The 21853-nt window shown below is 41.6% G+C and overlaps 1 protein-coding gene across 14 annotated transcripts in view; it reads right to left on the bottom strand.

Moving 5' to 3' along the window:
- The window catches only part of Sgms1 (sphingomyelin synthase 1), a 296894-nt gene that overhangs the window by 15076 nt on the left and 259965 nt on the right, over positions 1–21853 (bottom strand). For all 14 annotated transcript variants that reach the window (XM_045154617.1, XM_045154610.1, XM_045154666.1 and 11 more), the window contains one exon: positions 4415–4532. In XM_045154617.1, the coding sequence (XP_045010552.1) occupies positions 4415–4532 (118 nt within the window). The remainder of the gene's footprint in view (positions 1–4414; positions 4533–21853) is intronic.

Below are 21853 nucleotides of genomic sequence, written 5' to 3'. Positions count from 1 at the left end.
AACTAATGTATTAAAATATAAAATTCAAAAATTCCCCTTTGCATTCTTTGTTTTTTAATTTGAGAGCAACGGGGGGCGGGGGGGGGAGGGAAAGAGAGAGGCGTGCAGAGAATGAGAGAGAGAATGGGTGCGACAGGGCTTCCAGATACTGCAAACAAACTCCAGATGCATGCACCCCTTGTGCATCTGGCTAACGTGGGTCCTGGGGAATTGAGCCTCGAACCACAGTCCTTGAGGCTTCACAGGCAAGTGCTTAACCGCTAAGCTATCTCTCCAGCCCTGCATTCTTTTAATGTATCTATGGTATCATTTATTTACAGTAGTTTTTAAGGGACTGTAAGGAGAGTATAATGACTTACTATGCTGCTATCATTAGAAAGAAAGGGTAGCAAATGAAAAAAGGGAAAGTTGAAAAAATATTTAGGCTGGGAGACATGATTGAAAATAATATGCAAGAAACAGGAAAAAACAAAAAAGGAAAACTATACTGACAACGGGAGACCAGGAAGCAAGAAGCAAGCAGAAGCTGGCGTGAGTGTGAAACCAGCATGGCCACTTCAGAACCACCCAGCTTCACCACGGCATGACACTTTCTGCTAATGGCACTGGCGCATTCTAAAGTCCGTCAGCAAGGGTGTCCGTGTGGATGGTATGAGAAATCCTCTGAGAAAGGGCTTCGCAGTAGTTCCCATGAGCAGAGTCCATTGCCTTGAAGCCTACACTAGTGCCACAAAAGGGACTGTAAGCAGCATGGAAGGGCTCTGCCCTCTGCCCCGTGCTTTGGGGCGGAGTGACAGCAGTGACCGCAGCACAGGAGAGTATGAAGGCCCTTTTACCGCTGCACCTGTGTTCCATCTCTCCATTCAGTCATCAGCTCGGAAGCTGCCCAAGCACAATCCTTGTCCACCAGTGGGCTGTGTGCAGAAATGAAACTCCTGTTTTAAAGCCCATGTCAGATCAGCGCGTTGACCTACTAAGCATCCTGGCCTGGCCATGGTGTCTAGTTTCTTTTCAAAGGTTTTCAAATCTAAGGTCACCACAGAACCCACCCAACAGAACCACCATGTGCCTCTGCTTAATGCTTAGTCACTACTAGATTAACTTCTCTGATAATTGAGAGCTGAAAACTGGTTCTTATTTCTTCTCTTAGCACAAGCTGTCAGCACATCTGAGTTAAGCACAGACAGGTTTCTTTTATTTTTTTTCCCTTGCCTTGTTAAAGTTTACTAAAACAGTAACAACTTTACTAGTACCAAAACTATTAGCAAGAGTTTCTGCCTTTATAAAGCATTGAATCAGGGCTAGAGAGATGGCTTAGTGGTTAAGATGCTCACCTGTAAAGCCCAAGGACCCAGGTTCTATTCCCCAGTACCCATGTGGGCCAGATACACATGGTGGCGCATGCATCTGGAGTTCGTTTGTAGTGGCTAGATGCCCTGGCACACCCATTCCTTATCTGTCTCTTTCTCTCTCAAATAAATAAACAAATAAATAAATAACTGAATCATAAGTAGTTGGGTTAAAAGATTAGAAGTGGTAGCTTTGGGGAGCTCCTTGGAGAAAAGCTGTGACAACATTACCATGGTATCAAATACTGGCCAACATGCAGCATAAGCCTGGCACACATAAGCTCTGAGGTACAAGGAAGGTGCTTCATAGAAATGCACAATCCAGGATCTTGGAAGATGGCTCAGTAGTTAAAGGCACTTACTTGCAAAGCCTTTTGGCAGGGGATCAATTCCAAAGCCACCCATGTAAACTGTACATAAAAAAGTGACCCAAGTGCCTAGTGTTTCTTTACAGTAGCCAGAGGCCCTAGCTCACTCTCACACCCTCACACGTGTGTGTGTGTGTGTGTGTGTGTGTGTGTGTGTGTGTGTGTGTTGCAAAGAAATAAATATACCTGCTTCCCTTTCCACATCTCCAGTGACATCACTATTGCTCAACATCTCATGGGATTCTTGCTCTTCATCCTAACCCCATCATCTCCGTATTATTTCTGAAGCTGTTACATTTTATGATGGATCAACAATAAGACTAACTTTCATAATTACTACTGTATATTTACTGGAATAGTTTTCTTACAAGTTGTACATTTTCAACTTTGGTGTTAAGAAAACATTAAGTTCCTCTCAGTTCTGATTTCCTCAGTCCAGGTACTCTAAAGCAGGCAGAACTGGTGTCTGAGATCTCTCCAGTGTCACCCTTCTCTCTTTGACATTGGTCCAGGCTGTGGTGTTCTAACACCTGGCCATTACATAAAGGGTCCATCTCCCTCCAAGACCCTTTTTCAACTATTTTTGTCTGGCTGGCTACAGTGGTCTCTCTCTCTTCTCCCTGCTAAAGGTTCTTGCCAAACAAATAAAACTGAATTTCATCAAGTCTCCAGAAGCAACTTACTATTCAGAAAAAAGTATGGAGGAGAGAGGAACACTTTAAATGAGACCATAAAGAGACAGACGAATCAATTCAGAAGATGTATGTGGGTAGCATAGGACCAATGCTCTGAGCTCTACATGGCCCTAGCAGGAAGTGTCTATACAGACTTGTAGACAAGCAAAGCAAACACAGTGTAGGAATTATGGCTACCAATTAGTGCAAACAGGCTATAAAAACCCTTTTAAGACAAATAGGATTCTCTGTGATCTGGTAATTATCAATGCAAAAGAATTACTGTTAATTTTATTGACTATCAACAGTATGATGCTTATGCAATACAGTCTGTAGTTTTAAAATTATTTAACTACCTTCTGCTTATTTTTAGGTTCTAGTTTTCAGAAGGCTGGCATAGAAATGTCACTAGCTAGGATTTCTGACAGTACATCAAACAAGTGACACGTATGAGTTTGGTTTTGGGGCAGTGCCTGCTGTTACCTCTACGTTTACCAAGAACATCTGAGTGTTATTCTTGTCCATGGGATTGTGTAAGACGTGCTGATGCTGCAAGCAAGCACAGCTCACCAACCCTCACCTTGCAGAGTAAGGTGGAGCTGCAGATGTCTTCATAAAGACAAGGCTCGAACAAGGGAGGAGAGGAGGCTACATGGCCTGGCCCCTGAATCTTCTATGCTGCTTAGTCAGGTCCCAGGTCTTCCTGTCACTTGCAGCAGGAATGCCTCAATGTACAGACTCTTTTCCACACTTAGGTGAATGCCATAACTGTTAGTTGCCTATAGATCTATCAACCACTATCCCAAGAAAAGTCCACATCACTGGACTTTCAATAAGATATTTACAAATAATGAATGAAGACTATACACTGAAGTGGGTGCCTGGAAGCTTTCACAAAGGATCCAAACAATGCCAAACTGGCTTCTGGTGTCGGGCTGAGGAAATAGCAAGAAGAGGTGCAGAGAGGCATGACTGATAATGTGGGATGCTAGGGACGTTCTTTGTCTAGAACAGTTTCTCCAGTGATCAGCAAATCATGGAGAAACTAAAGAAAGAAGCTAACTACCCTTGTAGAGGAAACAAACATTAAATGTGGGCAGAGTAAAACAGGGCACAAACAAACAAAGAGGACCCACAGCTCTTGACAGAGAAAGATGCCATTTTTAAAGTCTAGAGTGAACTTCCCACAAAGTCTTTTCTGGAAGGAAGAGGTATAAAAAGGACAAACCCAAATGCACCAGGGTCTCTTCACCACAGAGGTGCAATGCAAAGAAATGATCTCTAAGTACAATACCATGTTTTCTTCTTTCAAAAAAACCAAGGTAAGAAACAAAGCCCCTTTATTTCTTGTTGCACTACAGAACATTAATGTAAAATGTTTTTAAAGTGAAATCTTATGGCACTTCATACAATCCTGAAGGTCTTCCTAGTTAAAATTTCTTCCAAGGCAAAGGTGAAGGAGTGAAAGTGTTACTTTAATCTAACACAAAGACAGAGACAATCAAAGTCGAACAAAGGGTACTTTGAAAGCCTCTAGGCTACTAGAACAGGTAGCAGGTACACCTGTCCCAAGATCAAGGATCTCATTCTAATAGGGCAGACTGCCAGGGACTAGGAATCACTCTTGCTTGCTCTGGTGTAGGGGTTAGCAGGAAGAGGGAAAGACACCATGGGAAAGAGCTTTCTGTCCAAGACAGGGAGAAGCAGATGAAGGATTCTGGATCCGTGTCAAGGGAGCGGAGGATCTTGTCATCATCTGGCAGGAAACCAATGAGCTACACCCACACACAAGCTTCCAATACACTCATTAGACTATGTAGGTTCCCAGCTCCAAGGGCTGGCAGGGCTTGGGGATTCTGAGAAGGGTGTGGCTGCCTGGCCCTATGGCTTAGTGACAGTTCCAGATGAGTGTGAAGGGACCTGATTATATCCTGAAGAAATTTTCACCTCCATCTTAGTCAAAGGGCCCCAGGGCAAGATGAGAAACAAACAACAAGGGAAATGACAGTGAGGAATAGTTTACCTTCGGAGAACAGTTGAAATGCATACCAGGTACTGGGAGTGTAGTTACATACATTGTAATACACCGATACAGGTACAGCGTGCCAACTATGCAGAAAAATCTTCTGCTAATAATAGACCTAGAAGAAGGGAAAAATAGGGCAGATTCTCAGTCAAGAAATTCTGCAGTTTCATTTACTTCAACAGTACAACCCCAAAAAAGTCTACTCGAGAGCTTAAATCAGAATGTTACACCTACCACTAATAAATTAGGATGGGGATTCTGTGAGTAATGTTGGGTTGTGCGTGTGAGCAAAACCACTGACTGGCCAGAATTCACAGTGACCTATAGAGCTATGAACTAGCCTGGCCTCAAATCAGAGTTGATATTCAGCTGATGGGCAGACATAGACCATGTTGAGGGGTCAGAACCCACTCAGACCTGCAGAGAGATATTTACCACCTCCTCTGCCAAACTGCACATATGCTAAGAAAATCAGAATGGAATTAGAAATTAATTTTTTATACTATTTAAGGAGGCAAAGACATTATGCAACTCTACCTGAACACCTCAGAAACTGATCAAGTTAACATGATGCCAAGAAAAGAACTACAGAAGACGGAATCCGACTCTCACACCACTCCCGAGTCCTACATGGCTTCAGAATGGGTGGTTTACTTTTCTTGTCTCAATGTCCTAACAAAGTAAAATAGCTTTAGAAGTATGTAGAAAACACAAATAGCTATCTAGAGAAATAAAAATGTAAGCAAGGGTAAGAAATAGTTATCAGTGGTCCTACTGAAATTGTTTATTGCATACACATGGGCATATATGTTGAGTCTGATCAATTCCCCAAAGTCCAAATTCCACTGGTGTCTCAGACTCACTGCAGTAGAATAAGCCTAAGTGTCTCCTGAGACAAGACCCTCCATTCCCTGTCCACCTTCCTCCTGTTCTACCAAGGGTCAGATCACATCATGTAGGTCTCTCCACCTTAACTTCCTGGGGAGTTCAAGCTTTCCAGCTGGCCAGAGCAAACCCGGGTTAAATAATCAGGAAAATTTAGAAATACTGAACAGGTCTTTCTTTCTCTTAGAATACACAACATTCATCATTTTGTCACTGTGCAGCACAGCTCTGTCTTCACTCGGATGGGCACTACTGTGTGGTAGCCAAAGGAAACTTTGTCTCAATCCCAAATATTTTGTTCTAGTAAGACGGATGAAGTGATACAGTACCAATGAAGTTGAAAACTGAAAAACAACTTCTGCAACCATAATAGCATTTCACTTACACACACTCACTCCATAGAAGTCAGTCAAGATTCCTTAGTAACAAGTGGGTATTGTTTTATCTGTATTTCACTTTCTCTCGCTCTCTCTCTCTCTTTTTCCCTCTCTCACTTACTCACTCATAGAAGTTAGTCAGTAATCAGTGACATCTGGGTGTTTTGTTTCCTCATCTGTACTTTAAAAACTGGATCAGGACTCCTTACCGTAAGAGCTGCCTTTGTTTATTCTCTCTGTCTCTGTCTGTCTGTCTCTCTCTTTCTCTCTCTCTGAGGTAGGGTCTCACTTGCTCTAGCTCAGGCTGACCTGGAAGTCACTATGTAGTCTCAGGGTGGCCTCAAACTCATGGCAGTCCTCCTACCTCTGCCTCCTGAGTGCTGGGATTAAAGGCGTGTGCTACCATGCCCAGCTATTTATTTTCTCTTAATAAAGCTTGATATATACATCTAGAATACTTCACATTGTAATGTTATCCCATTACTAAAAAAGAAATCACTCAGAATAAGTTTTTTTTTTTTTTTCCCTGAAAGGTTCAACTTTCAGGTATAAAGAAAAGCACAATACAATTGAAAAGATCTAATAAATGACAATACTCATGAAAACTGCTAGTGTATAGACGTCAGTGTCAAGAATACAGCAAAGGAAATACCAAAATGACAGTGCAATGTGAGTTGGAACAAGCCGGGCATGGTGGCACACTCGGGAGGCAGAAGTAGGAGGACTGCTGTTGAGTTCGAGGCCACCCTGAGACTACACAGTGAATTCCAGGTCAGCCTGAGGTAGAGTGAGACCCTACCTCACCACCCACCCCCCCAAAAAAGAAATGAATCTCTCTAGCCTTCCTGCTCTAATGAGCGACATTCTTTGCTATATTGCCTGAACTATATAACACCTAACACAGAAAACTATCAAGGGGAAAAGTAAAACAGCTGAAGTCATTATAGGAAGAAAAATCAAATTATTGCTTCTGAGTTGAAGAGATGGCTCAATGATTAAAGGCACTTTCTTGCAAAGCCTGATGACCTGGGTTCCATTCTCTAGAACCCATGTAAAGCCAGATGCACAAAATGGCACATGCATCTGGAGTTTGTTTTCAGTGATAGGAGGCCCTGGTGTACCTGTACTCATTTACTCCTCTCTCTCTCTCCTCTCTCTCTCTCTCTCTCTCTCTCTCTCTCTCTCTCTCTCTCTCTCTCTGTGCCTGTCTGCCTTTTCCACTCTCATGTGCTCTCTCTCAAATAAGTAAAACAATTTTTAAAAATGTTTTTGGGCTGAGAGATGGCTTCATGGTTAAGTGCTTGCCTGTGAAGCCTAAGGACCCTGGTTCAAGGCTCGATGACCCAGGACCCACGTCAGCCAGATGCACAAGGGGGCACACATGTCTGGCGTTCGTTTGAAGTGGCTGGAAGCCCTGGTGCACTCATTCTCTCTCTCTCTCTCCCTCTTTCTCTTTCTGTTGCTCTTAAATAAAAATAAACAAAAAATTTACAAAATGTTTTTATTTATTCTTTTGTAAGCAGATAGAGATAGAGACAAGTGAGATAGACAGAGAGCATGGGTGCAACAGAGCCTCCAGCCACTGCAAATGAACTCCAGATGCATACTTAAAAAAAATAAAATTATTGCTTCTGGTAAATATGGTTATCTTAAAATCCTCTGCTGGATTATTTCACCAAAAGATAAATTTGGCATTTCCATAAGGTAACCTCACTAGCATGTATTATCCTTGTAACAACATTCACATCTGCAACATGAGCTGAAGTAAGTGCCAACAAAATGAGTTCAGAGCTATCTAAGAATGAGATGCATGGGCAAGTGATAAGTGGCAAGAAAAGGGAGATCTTATCCTTCTGTCTGTCTTTCTTCTTCTTCTTCTTCTTTTTTTTTTTTGACAAGCTCTTGCTCTATAGCCTGGGCAGGCCTGGAAGTCACAAGTTCATGTTGGAGCCTTACGAATAGCTGGAATTAAAGGCACTTGCCACTAACCTAGCAGGCAAATCCTTTTAAACAATTTTTAAGTGAAAACAGTGAATGCTCAGTCACATTTACTACCTAATTTAAAGAGTCAAGTGGATTTATACATGTAAATTTGTCAGTGTTAATAAGGTGATAAGCTGAAAACAGCTATTTATGAGAAACTTTTGATATTTGGCATTTACCTAAGTTCTTTTTGAAATTGAGTTACAGTGCCTTCCAAGTATAATGTTAAAGCAAAGCCTGCCTACCCTGAAGTTAAAGCACAGTGTAAATATTTCAAAGAATTATATGAACATCCTTTTCCTACATCAAAGAATTTCACACATTTAAAATTTTTTTGTCACTTAAAGGTTTAAAAGTTCAAGATGTGATAGGGGAAAAAAGAACCACAGAAGGAATGGCCATGAGCTATTACTAGAGATGATGCAAATGCCAAGGAGAAGCTAGAAACAGGAGACTCCCACATGGTAGAGTGCGTCTCAGAGGAAACGTGGCTCGCGCTCGCGTGTGCTCCATCTGCTCAGCATTACGGTGAGTACCCTTTCAGAGGCTGGATTTGGTCACAGTGTTTGAGCATAACACCCATTACTATTTTTTTTCTGAAAAATAAAACTGTACCTATTAAGCTTGATTCTAAGGAAATATGAATAAAAGTATTAACATTTTATAGGCAATTTAGACTTACTGGAGGAGTTCCACTGCAGTCCACACAAGTGACTTCCTGAACCTGGAAGGGGGCTGAGAGTTGAGATGGGGACGAGTGAATACTGGGCAAGTGCTCTAGCGCTCTACCAACTACATTCCAGGTCCCCTATGAAATGCCGTTTGTTTCAATAACTTAAATTGAAGTAATTAAGTTGTGTGCGTGTGTGTGTGTGTGCACGCGCGCACATGTGTAGGCCAGAGGACAACCTTTGGTATTGTTCCCAGGAACTCAATCATTGGCCCGGGGCTAGCAAACAAGCCATGGGAATCAGCCTATGTCTGCCTCCTCAGTGCTGGGGTCACAAGCTCTCAATCTCCACTCTTGGCTTCCGTTTAGTCGGGGTTCTGAGGATCAAACTCAGGTCCCCATGTGTGCATGACAAGCGCTTTACTGATAGTCATCTCTCCAGCCTAAACCCTTTAATACCCTAAATGTAAAAATAATAACCCAATAGGCTTAAAAAATTATGACACTTTTGGCATTTGGTACCATGGCCTCCAAGTCCAAAGAAGAATTTTGGCTACCTGTTAATATGACCCCTGAAGAAATGCTGTAGAAAAACAATATTTTGGTTGTACAGTACTTGGTTCTAATTTATTTTTTAAGACAGGATCCCATGTAGCCAAGATTAGCCTTGAACTGCTGATTTTTCTACCTCCATCTCTTAAGAGCTGGCATGTGCAATTACATACATTGGCACTTGCTCTAAATAACATGACTTTGTTTTCCCAAACTATCAAATGAAGGAAAAAATATTTACAGAAATTATAAATGAATATTATGTCCCTCATTCTTGGTCTTACTTTATAAGCTTTTCATTTGTTTCTAGCCCATTTTTCTGGTTTAGATTCATTGGCTACCTCTTTATGGAAGCTCTTAGCTTTTTAAAGGAAATGTTAGTTTTTTAAATATTTTTTATTTATTTCAGAGAGTGAGAGAGAGAGAGAGGAAGAGAGAGAGAGAGAGACAGAGGGAAGGAGGGAGGGAGGGAGGATATGAGAATGAGAATGGGTGCTCCAGGGCCTCCATCCACTGCTAACTCCAGATGCATGTGGCACCTTGTGCATCTGGCTTACGTGGGTCCTGGGGAAGTGAACGGAGGTCCTTTGGCTTTGCAGGCAAATACCTTAATCATTAAACCATCTCTCCAGCCAATTTAAATTTTTTATTATTGACAACTTTCATAATTACAGACAATGTATCATGATAATTCCCTCCTCCCTCACTTTATCCTTCACAACTCCACTCTCCGTCATATCCCCTCCCCCTCTCAGTCTTTTATTTTGATGTCAACATCTTTTCCTCCTATTGAACTGGTCTTGTGTACACTGTGCCAGGCACTGCAAGGTCATGGATATCCAGGCCATTTTTTCTTTAGAAGCTCTGGCTTTTAAAAACAAAGCATGCTCCACCTCACACATCTGGCTTACATGGGTACTGGAGACTCAAACCCCAGGTCCTTAGGCTTCACAAGCATTGTGACCACTAAGCCATCTCTCCAGCTTGTTAGTTGCTGTTGATCAGGTATTTTGTCTCAGCAGTGAGAAGGCAAGTACAATAGTATCTCACAGATTTCAAATACTGGAGGTGCTAACTTCTCATTCTTGTCCAGTCTTTAGCCACTTAGATGTGCTTACTGCCACACCGTTCTGAGTGTTCAATCTGTCATGCTAATGTCTGGTCTCACCTGGTCTTCCACAATGACATTGATCAGTTTGTCCCTGAAGCCTCCTGCTATGGTCTGAATATACACAGGACTCCAAATTCATTCTGAAATCTAATCACAAGTAGATTGAGATCCCTAAACTTGAGATTAGTACCCTAATAAAAGACACTTCTCAAGGACAGCACCTGGTCTTCCTCTACCACATGAGGACATCAATAGGTGTCCTCTACTGGACACAAGTAATTCAGGAACTATTGAGCCACCAATAATTCAGGAAGGGGATGCTCACTTCACACCAAGCAACTTAGGACTCCTCAGCCTCTAGAGCTAACACTATGCTGCAAAAGGCGCAGAAGAGTCACAACAGCCCAAACAAGAGCTATCCTTAAATACATTCTGTAGTAAGCTTCCAGAATTATCTTTATTGAAACCACTCAATGGTTATTATATTTTGAATAGACTTCAAATCCTTCCCCAAGACGATGAAGCCCTAGGTCTTCCTAGCTTGTCTACCTCTTCACCTCTGGCCCCTTCATCCTCCAGACTTCTCATTTGCACCCAATGCTCCCTTAAAAGTCCCTCCTGCCTTAGGTAAAATCTCTGTGCCAGCCATGCTCTACTGTACTGTCTATACTCTCTCTGCCTTCTAGAACAAGCCCATCATTCAACATGGTGTACACATTCAGTTCAGAGCTCCCTTAAATAAGCCCTCTGCTACTCTTGATTCCTTTCATTTTACTTTCTTCATAGAGCTCCCAACAACTCCCCAAAGACTCCCAATTACAATAGTTTGTGCTTATAAAATTAGTAATTGGCATCACCACAATCAACAGAGGTGCCCCAGTCCTGGAAGTATATACAGTACCATGCTTTGGAGCTTTACATGACTCTCCAATAGTTCTTCCCTATTTCTGTCCATAGATGTAAGCCCTTTCATTTCTGTCAGAACTGATCTGCACAATGCTCACTGTCCTCCAACCCACATCATTTATTTTCCCTTTTTTTATTAGTTATGTACAGTGTATACAGTCATGTTGATCCCATCGTTAGCTTCCTCCCTGTCATCCCCCCTCTGAAAGGACCCTCCTCCTTGCGGAATATGGGTTGTTCATTGTAGGGTTAGCTATCAGTTATGGGTAAGAGCAACGTTTCTGTGCATAATGACCCAACATGTAGCTCTAACATTCTTTCCAGCCCCTCTTTGGCAAATTTCCCTGAGCCGTCAGCTTCATATTAGGTGTGCTTCAGTGATAGGGTCTTGGGAGCTTTTGTGTCTCTGGATATCTGGTTTGGTAGGAGTTGAGTGTTCTCTGTCTTATCTCCTTCACCCTTGTGCTGGTACCAGGTTCACCAAGGAAGCAGCACTCTTGCTCATTTCCCCAATTACTTAGTTTCAGCTGGGGCCCTTCTGAGGTGTGATGGGCTGGTTCTCTCCTTAGAATCTGTGTCCATCTGAAGAGAAGCAAATTCTTCAATGGAGAGTGAAGTTAACACCAGATAAATGGGATAACCATTGTTATTTTAGAGAGAATTTAATAGGTGTAGGCCTGCTTGCAGCCCATGACTGGTGGGAGCCTGATAATGGAGAGTGGGCTCATTTTTAACTATGGTTCTGACTTGCTTCCTAGCTCAAGCCATGGGTTCCATTCTACTGAGCAGACCAGTTAGCCATATCAAGAGCAGGTGATTCCCCACCATGGCTGTGTGCCACTACTGCACTTGGGTGAGCATCATGTCAGGTTGTTTGTTGCTGAGTAGCTTAGACCACGAGTTGCTTGGACTGATACGCATGTTGATCATCTTACCCCAGTCGCTCATATAGGACTTTCTGGCACTAGATGAGCTAACTGTCTGGGGACTGACTCTCTTCCAGATACTAGCCAGGTCACTCCATGTTCCATAGCAACAGCATATGGCGTCTTCAGCAGTAGGGTCTTACCATTAACCTTTGGTGGGTCATCAAGTACTCTGACAGAAATCTGTCTTCTTTTGGGAAACCTTGTAGGTCTATCTGATCAACAGCTCATTGTGGATGTTAGCCACATGCTGGTACTGGGAGTTACAGGCCAGTGCCAAAGAAAAGAATAAAAAGGTAAGTGAGATAGAAGAGGGGGAGTGAGAGACAGAAACAAAAGAAGATTGAGGTAAGTCTTCATCATACCCTCTCCAGGGCCTTGTGATTCAGGTGTTCCCTCTAAGGACTTTATGAAGGTTCAACCATTTAGTCTGTCTTTTAGGATGTAGAATTTTATGGTACCATTGCCATTTGGGTCCAGTTTTGTGTCCATCATCCCCACCTTTACCCTTTCCTCCCGCCCCCCACACCCTATTGTCCACTTCAAGAATCTTATTAGATATGTCTGCATCTCAGATAGATTCAGGTTAGGAGCCACAGATGAGTGAGACTATGTGATGATTATCTTTCAGTGATTGGGTGAGTTCCCTGAGAATGATCGGTTCCAGACTCAACCATTTTTCTTCAAATTTCATTGTTTCATTTTTCCTTACTGCTGTATAGAATTCCATCATGTAAATATACCACATCTTGATTAACCATTCATTTGATGATGGTCATCTGTGATGATGGCAACTGTCAGCCATTATGAATTGAGCAGCCATAAACATGATTGAGCAAATCTCTCTTAACTGGGGCATGGAGCTTTTAGATAAATGGCCAGTAAGGGAATAACCGGGTCTGTTGGTAACTATAGTCAACCTTTCTAGGAATCTCCATACTGCTTTCCAAACTGGTTGTACCATCTTACATTCTTAACAACAGTGGATGAGGGTTCCTGTTTCTCCACATCATTGCCAGCATTTATTTTCATTTTTTTTTTAATGTTTGCTCTTCTTACTGGGTAAGGTGGAATCTCAGTTTTAATTTCCATTTCCCTGATGATTAGGGATGATGAATATTTCATAAGTGTGTGTTTGCCATTTCTATTTCTTCCTCTGAGAACTGGCTGTCCAGTTCTTTGCCCCATTTTCTGAGTGGGTGGACTTTCAATTGTCTAGGTGTGAGTTCTTTATAGATTCTAGAAAGGAGGCCTCTGTCAGTTGGACAGCCAGCAAAAAGTTTCTCCTATTCTGTGGGTAATCTATTGGCTCTGCTTATATTGTCTGTGAAGAAACTTTTCAGTTTCATGAGATCCCAATGGTTGAGTGTTCAAGATCCTTTGTTCAGGAATGGAAAGTTCCTCCTAATTTTTTCTTCCATTAGTAGCAGAGTTTCTGGTCTTATGTTGAGGTGTTTGACCCACTTGGACTTAATTTTTGTGCATGGCAAGTTGTGTGAATCAAGTTTCAATTTTCTGCATATGGTTGTCCAGTTCATCCAGCACCATTTGTTGAAGATGCTGTCTATTTTCAAGCCTTGTTAGGGCCTTTGTCAAATATAAACTAGCTATAGTTACTTGACCCAAAGTCTGGGTCCTCAATTCTGTTCCATTGGTCTATAATCCTATTTTTATAGCAGTACCATGCTGTTTTCATTACTATGAATTTGTAATATAGCTTTAGATCAGGTATGGTGATGCCTCCAGAGGTGTTTCTTTTGCTGAGGATATGCTTGGATACCTGAGGCCTTCTGCCTTTCCATATGCATTTTGAGATCACTTTTCTATCTCTGTAAAGAACAATGTTGGGATTTTGATTGGCATTACATTAAATCTGTATATTGCCTTTGGTAAGATTGCCATTTTCACAAAGTTAATTGTGCCTATCCAGGAGCATGGGAGGTCTTCCATCTTCTCAAGTCCTCCTCAATTTCTTTTTTGAGTGTTTTTATATTTTAATTGTATAGGTCTTTCACATCCTTGGTTAATGTTATTCCAAGGTATTTTTTGTTGTTGCTATTAAAAATGACACAATGTCACTTATTTGTCTTTTGCATATAAAAATGCTACTGATTTTTGTGCATTGATTTTGTATCCTGCTACTTTGCTGAAGCAGTTAATAACTTTATAAAAAAATTTTTTTTGGTTTATTTTTGAGAGTGACAGACAAAGAGGCAGAGAGAGAGAGAGAGAGAGAGAGAGAGAGAGAGAGAGAGAGAGGGAGGGAGGGAGGGAGGGAGGGAGGGAGGGAGGGAGGGAGGGAGGGAGGGAGAGAATGGGCATGCCAGGGCTTCCAGCCACTGCAGACGAATTCCAGATGCGTGAACCCCTTGTGCATCTGGCTAACGTGGGTCCTGGGGAAATCGAGCCTTGAACTGGGTTCCTTAGGCTTCACAGGCAAGCGCTTAACTGCTAAGCCATCTCTCCAGCCTGAAGCAGTTAATAACTTTTAAGAGTTATCAGTTTGAGGCTCATGGGTCTCTTATGTATAGAATCATGTCATCTGCGAATAGAGCTAACTTAACTTTTTTCTTTCAAATTTGTATCCCTTTTATTTCTTCCTCCTGTCTTATTGCTTGTGTGAGGACTTCCAGTACTATACTGAATAACAGAGGTGAGAGTGGACACCCCTGTGTTGTTCCTGATGTCAATGGGAATTCCTCCAGTCTCTCTCAAGTAGCATTTGGGCTTTGGAGCTTTATGCATAGCCTTTATTATGTTGAGTTACAAACAATCCATGCCTATTCTCTCCAATGTTTTGATCATGAAGTGATGCTGTATCTTGTCTAAGGCCTTTTCTGCATCTATGGAAATGATCATGTGGTTTTTGTGTTTAAGCTGCTTATTTATATGGTGTGTTACCCTGACAGATTTATGTATGTTGAACCACCCCTGCATCCTGGATGAAGTCTACTTGATCAAGGCAGATAATGCTTTTGATGTGTTGCTGGATTTGGTTCATTAGGATTTTGTATGGGATCTTTGCGTCTAAGTTCATCAGGGAAATAGGCCTATAGTTTTCTTTTCTTGTGGCATCTCTGCCTGGTTTTGGTATTAGGGTGATATTAGTGTCACAGGAGGAGTTGGGGGGCTTTCTCTGTTCTCCGATTATGTGGCACAGTTTGAGAAAAATTGGTTTCAGTTCTTCCATGAAGGTTTGATAGAATTCAGCTGAGAAACCATCTGGTCCTGGACTCTTCTTTTGGGGGAGGTTTTTGATTACCTTTTCAATCTCGATGTGCGTGATAGGTTTGTTTAGGAGATTAATCTGCTCTGAGATTAGCTTTAGTAGGTGGTACGTGTCTAGGACTTCATTTCCTCCATATTTTGCAGTTTTGTGGAGTAGAGGTTTTTGAAATAAGTCCTGATGATTCCTCCAGTTTCACTTATGTCTGTTGTGATCTTTCCTTTTTCATTTCTAATTTTAAGTTGAAGTGCCTATATTTTTCACTTGATCAGATTGGCCAAGAGGTTGTCAATCTTGTTTATTTTTTCAAATAAGCAGATCATTGTTTCATCAATTTTAATTGTTTTCTTAGTTTCCAATTCATTAATTTCTGTTCTGATCTTAGTTATTTCTTTCCTTCTGGAGCTTTTTGGGTTGGATTCTTCTTGCTTTTCCAGTGCCTTTAGGTGGATGGCTAGGTTGATTGGGATCTCTCTGTCTTTGTTATGAAGGCATTTAGTACTATGAATTTTCCCGAGGACCACCTACATTGTGTTCCATAAATTTTGGTACAATGTGTTCTCATTGTCATTTATTTCTAGAAATTTTGCAATGTCATTTATTTCATTCACTACCCACTTATTGTTTTACAGTGTGCTGTTCATTTTCTAGGAGCTGATAGGATTCCTAGTGCATCTTTTGTTGTTAATTTCTAGCAACACAGCATTGTGATCTGATATCATGCAGGAAATTATGTCTATCTTCCTAAATATATGGAGGCAGGTTTTATTACCCAGTATATGATCTATTTTAGAGAAGGTTCCATGGGCTGCTGAGCAGAATGTGTAGTCTGTGGATTTTGGGCAATATGCTCAGTAGATGTTAGGTCTAGCTGATCTATGGTGCTGTTGATCTCTTAGTTCCCTTTTGATTTTCTGTTTGGATCACCTACATATTGCTAATAGTGCATTATTGAAGTCCCCAACTATGATAGTGTTGGTGGTTATTTATTTTGTCCTCAAGTAGGTTTTCTTTTATGAATTGTGGTGCCCCAGTGTTTGGTGCATAAAGATTCATGATTGTGTTATCTTCTTGTTGGATCGTTGCTTTGATAAGTAGGAGAGGCCTTTTTTGTCTTTATTTTTTTCTGGGTTTTTCTAGGTAGGGTCTCACTCTAGCCCAGGCTGACCTGGAATTCACTATGGAGTCTCAGCATAGCCTCAAACTCACGGCAATCCTCCTACCTCTGCCGCCTAAGTGCTGGGATTAAAGGCGTGCACCACCACGCCCAGCTTTGTCTTTTTTATTACTTTTAGTTTGAAGTCTATTTTATCTGATATTAGTATAGCTACACCTGCTTGTTTCCTATTCCCATTTGCTTGGAATATCATTTTCCACCCTTTCACCTTGAGGAGGTGTCTTTCATGGAAACAACAGATTGAGGGGTCTAATTTTTTTGATCCATCCTGTTAGCTTATGTCTTCTGATGGGTGAATTAAGACCATTAATATTTAGGGTAAGGACTATAAGGTCTGATTTGATCCCTGCCATATCATGCTCATTTATGTGGTTTGGTGTTTTCTTGGACTTTGTAGTTCTTTGTGCCTTCTCTGAGTTTGATTATTGTGATCTGCTTCTTGTAGGCTCTTGAGGTTGATTATTTGATTCTTCTGTGTGGAGAATTCCCTGAAGAACTCTCTGCAGGATTGGCTTTGTGTTCATATAGTTGTAAAACTGAGGTTTAACATGGAAAGTTTTTCTTTCACCATCTATTATGAGGGATACTTTTGCTGGATAGAGTAGTTTGGGTTGGAAGCCATAGGTTCTTAGACTGCAGTGTCCCATTCCAGGCCCTTCTGGCTTTCAGGGTGTCCATTGGAAACTATGAAGTAATTCTGATGGGGTTACCTCTATATGCAATGTGTTGTTTTTCCTAGCTGCTTTTAGGACTTTCTCTTTGGTATCAATGTTTAGGGTCTTAATGACAATATGTCTTGGAGAATTTCTCCTTTCGTCCAGTCTGTTTGGAGTTCTGTTAGCTTCTTGTAACTTGATGAGACTTTCTTTTGAGAGACTCGGAAATTTTTCTTTGACAATTTTGTTGAATAAGTTCTCCATGCCTGTTATCTGAATGTCTTCCCTTCTGGTATTCCTATGATCAGTATGTTGGGACATTTAAGGTTATCCCACAGTTCCCTCATGTTCTGTTCACAAAAAAAAATTGAACTATTGAAACTTTTGGACTCATGAACTGTTTTGTCTTCCATATCTGAGTTTCTATCCTCCACATGGCTGACTCTATTCCTGAGTGCTTCTATAGTTTGGGGCTTTTTCAGTTTGGTTTGCATTTTCTACTGCATTTTTATGAATAGTTTCCACCCCTTGGTTGAGTTCCGTTTTCACACCATTTTCTGATGTTTTGATGCTTCCTGGAATTCATCCTTGCATTTCTTTATGTCTTCATTGACCTTAGCCAGCTGGTTACTGAGTTCCTCTCCCCCCTCCTCCGCCCTTCAGATCATTTAACTGTCTTTGGAACCCTTTCAAGTTCTTATCTATTAGTTCTAGTCTAGCGAGGTCAGCATTCATATAATTATCAACCCTTTGTTGCTTTTCTCCAAGTTCTGCTGTTTGCTTGGTCAGGGTTGCACAGCTTATATCTTCATTTTGGGGGTTCTGATTCTAATGTCTCTTCTGTTTTGATTAGAGACATCAATTATGGGACTGGGCAATCCTGTTGGATTTACCTGCATTTGATTTTTCATGTTAATCCTTTTGAGCTTTGGTCTGCCCATCACAGTGTAGAAGGAAGCTATAGCCTACCCTTGAAGCGTCTTCAGTGGTTACTCTCTTTTATGTTTGCTTCCAATAGGCTTCCAGTGGCAATTGGGTCTGCCTGCTCAGAGGGAAGGAGCCTATGAGGCTCTGGTGGGGACCCGAGGACCTGATGTAAAGGCTTGTTGTTTTGTGATTTGGGGGGTATGGGGATATGTGGTCAGGTGGCCTGAAGTGGACAGGGTGATGGGGGGCAGTGGTCAGTGGAATAGCATTACTGAACCTGGCATGGGTGGAGCTAATCTGGCCCACTGGCTTAGCACTAGGCCATGGGGTGGGGCCGATGGCAAGTGGGACTGTCTTCACCTGTACTCAGCAGCTCAGGTGAAGCTATGCTGGCCTGTGTCCCCTTGCCTGTGGTTAGTGCAGGAGGCACCCACAGCAAGGCCTATGACTAGGACAACTGCTGAGGTATTGGGGGACTGGTGGACTACCCGAGAGCATGGGAATCAGCCTATTCCCCCCTTTTTTGCCCCTCTGCCCCCTCCCACTTGACATCTATTAGAGTCTGTTCCCCCAAGAAGACCCAATGAACCCTTAATGTCTTGCCTTTCCTTCCCCAGGGGGGCGCAACACAGTTAGGTGGACACTATCTTGACTGGAAATCCCCACATCATTTTTTATTTTTTTTTGCTTTAATGTTTTAATGGCTCCGTTTATCCAAACAGGACTACAAGCCCTGAAGATTATGAACTGTAGTTTCCACCACCTTTCTCCGTTCTCCTGATGGCCCACTCAGTGTTCTCCACCGCTATCATACAGAGCCCATGGGGTCGCCAGTGCTCCAGAGGGAGATCAGGAAACCCAGGGCACTGAATTCAAGACTTTAGCAGAGAAAACTCCAAGAAAAGACTAGTCAAACAAATCAAAGGGCAAAACCAAATGTGAAAGAAATGCTCTCCAGAAAGAGATGAAGAACTTGTGTTGTACTTCTTAGGTACAGACACAGGGTAAAAGCGTGGCCTGAACCAGGAAGATGGGATATACCTCTGTCCCCAGACCAGAAATATAAACTGTGCCTTTCCAACATCTTAAAACTGGACTCAAAAGAAATCCTGTAATTTTGCTATTAGATATCTGAACTATATTCCTGTTTAGCATGCTTCAGTAGCCTCCATTACAAAGGAGGCTTTCAGGAACAGTACCAGCCAAGCCACAGCCCATCAATGAAAGAGGCACCACAACCTCAGGCCTCTAGGCTTTCTTTTAATGAACTGAACAAAGAAAAGTTAATAGCTTATTTTGTTTTCATGTTTTGAGGAGAAACCTCCCAGTAAAAATTTTCATGAGCCAGGCATGGTGGTGCACACCTATAACCTCAGCACAGGGAGGCAGAGGTAGGAGGACTGCAGTGAGTTCAAGGCCACCCTGAGACTATATAAAAAATTACAGGTCAGCCTGGGCTACAGTGAAACCCTACTTTGAAAAACACAATCTGCATGATAAGGCAAGAGCTGGCCTAAGTCCAGGAAATGCCTATATTGGTTTAGGCCATTTGTAAAGAACAGATCACAGTACAAAATTACCCACTCTATTTAAAAAATGATGTCTAGAGTTAGAAATAGATTGCAACATAAAGAAAAAAATGTTACACCGTAACATTTGACAGAGCACAGATGTGATCTACTTGACAGTTAAGAATTAACTGCTACAGAAAACTGTACAAGAGAAAAAGTTACATTGCTTTGCTGGTATTTTAAGCTAGCGATGAAATATGTATGTATGTGTACATAAATATATGCATTTGTCTTTGCATATGTATTTATACAGAATATAAATATGGATATGCATGTACAAGTTATATAAATATATAAGCTCAGATCTTTTCCTTTCCTCCCTTCATCAAAATTTGCCCCTTTTACCTGTAATCCCAGCAGCTAGAAGGCTTAGGTGGGAGTATTGCCACAAGCCTGGGCTACACAGTGCGTTCCTGGCCAGCCTGGACTACAGAGTAAGACCATATCACCACAAAACAGGTGCCACAAAAAGCAAAGAAACACCACAACAGCAGACACACCTTAACCCTCTGGAGTCACGTTCCTGGAACCTAGTATTACTGCACAACGAAAGTGTAATTTTTATCCTTATAAGTAACGGACCCTTATAACACATTTCTAGACATAGTAACCACATAACCCACCACCGGCAGCTAACTTTTATTGAGGTTTAGGCCCAGTGGTAAGCACATTATAACAGGCAATCAATGCTACCTGCATTATTTGCTTGCTCATATCATGAGTAAGTATATTGGAGTGTTATTCTAGGCACTTGGAATACAAGGGAAGAAAAAAATAACTTGTCTCATGGTATTTATGTTCTAGTAGACAAGGCAGGCAATAAGCAGGTATATATGTGAACTGCAGAGCCATTATATGTGTTAACTGTTAAAGTGAAGCGACGTCATGGGGGAAAGTAGGAGAGCCCCTCTGGTGGTTCACATGAAGTAAACAGCTACTGGAGAGGATAGCAGTAGCTACTGTGTGTGTCTAACCAGAAGGAGGGCCAGGGAGCACAGTGCATGAGGTGCTGTGGTCTAGAAAGAAACCACTAGGCCTTAGGTCTCTGTGAGGACAATGGCTTTAGTAATATATGAAGTCTAAGAATGACATATGCTAATACATTCACACGGTCTGTTGAGTCGAGAAGTGATTTAAGGGAAGTAAGAAGGATAACAGAGATCAGGAGGAGGCACCAGTGATATAGCATGTATGAAGTGACAGTGGTCAGAGCTACAGCAACAAGAGACGCAATGAGAAAGGTCCTACTGACAGTCCGACCAGATGTGAGACAGAAGAAAGGATCAAAGAAGAAAGCTCAGGATGTGTGGGATGAGACCCAGGAACAGAGAGACTATTTTAGTAAGGAGACAGGGATAACTCAGGCTCAGGATCTGGGAGGATACCCAGTACTCTGTAAAACGCTATGAATATATTTCTGCTCAATCCAAATGACAACTTTAGGATAGAAACTGTTAATCATTCTAATTTTGTAAGAGAAGATGCAAACAGGTAACTTGACCAAAGTCACTTGTTAGTAGGTGGATTTTAGAATCTAAATTAGAATCTAAATCCAGTACCTACCAATGACATAGGCCTGCTGGGCTGCCGGTGGGGGGGCATAAGGAAATGTCCATGATGGTCTGTTAAGAAGGGAGAAACTTTGGGCACGGTATAAAGAGAAGGCAAAATGGAGTCATTTAAAGTTACACATAAAAACAATAAAACTAGGGCTGGAGAGAGAGCTCAGTGATTAAGATGCTTGCCTACAAGACAAATGACCTGAGTTTAATTCCCTAGTACTCAGATGCATAAAGTGGTGCATGCACGCATCTGGAATTTGTTTGTAGTGGCTGCAGGCCCTTGTCTGCCCACTCTCTTTCTCTCTTTGCTTACAAAATAAATAAATATATTTTTAAACTACACAAAGACACACAGAGTACTCATTTAAGAGCATACACAGAAAAATACCAAATAGGATACAATGCAAATTTACCACTCTGGTATTAGCTTATTCTTTTTATGTATTGCCTTGGTCTATTTTCTGTTATTAAAACAAAATAATACGCTGGGTAATTACAATTACAACATTCAGCTCATGGGCCTAGTGGCTGTTCAGCATCTGGTAAGGGTTTTCTTGGTGGACCATTAACATGCTGGAGAAAGAACTCGTGTGCTAGCCTGGGTCTCACCTACTCTTTTACAAAGATAGGAATGTCATCATGGGAGCTTACTCTACTAACCTCCTAAAGGCTGTACCTCCAAGAACCACTCACATAATAACTTGGGTAATTTTCAACATGTCAACTTGCGGGGAACATATTAAATTCTACCTAATAAGATGCATTAATTTTTGTTTAGCGCTATACATAAAAATTAACTCATGAAAACATGACATATCTTTACAGTATTTCATTTCACCCCCTTATAGTTTTATTCTGTTAAAAGACTGTGAACATGCTTAGATTGGCACAGAAGTCAAACTGCTGG

The sequence above is a fragment of the Jaculus jaculus genome, chromosome 1, assembly GCF_020740685.1.
Source record: "Jaculus jaculus isolate mJacJac1 chromosome 1, mJacJac1.mat.Y.cur, whole genome shotgun sequence".
In the NCBI taxonomy this organism is placed as follows: domain Eukaryota; kingdom Metazoa; phylum Chordata; class Mammalia; order Rodentia; family Dipodidae; genus Jaculus; species Jaculus jaculus.
Note: the sequence above shows the minus strand (reverse complement) of the source record. Positions and strands in the feature narration are given on the sequence as shown.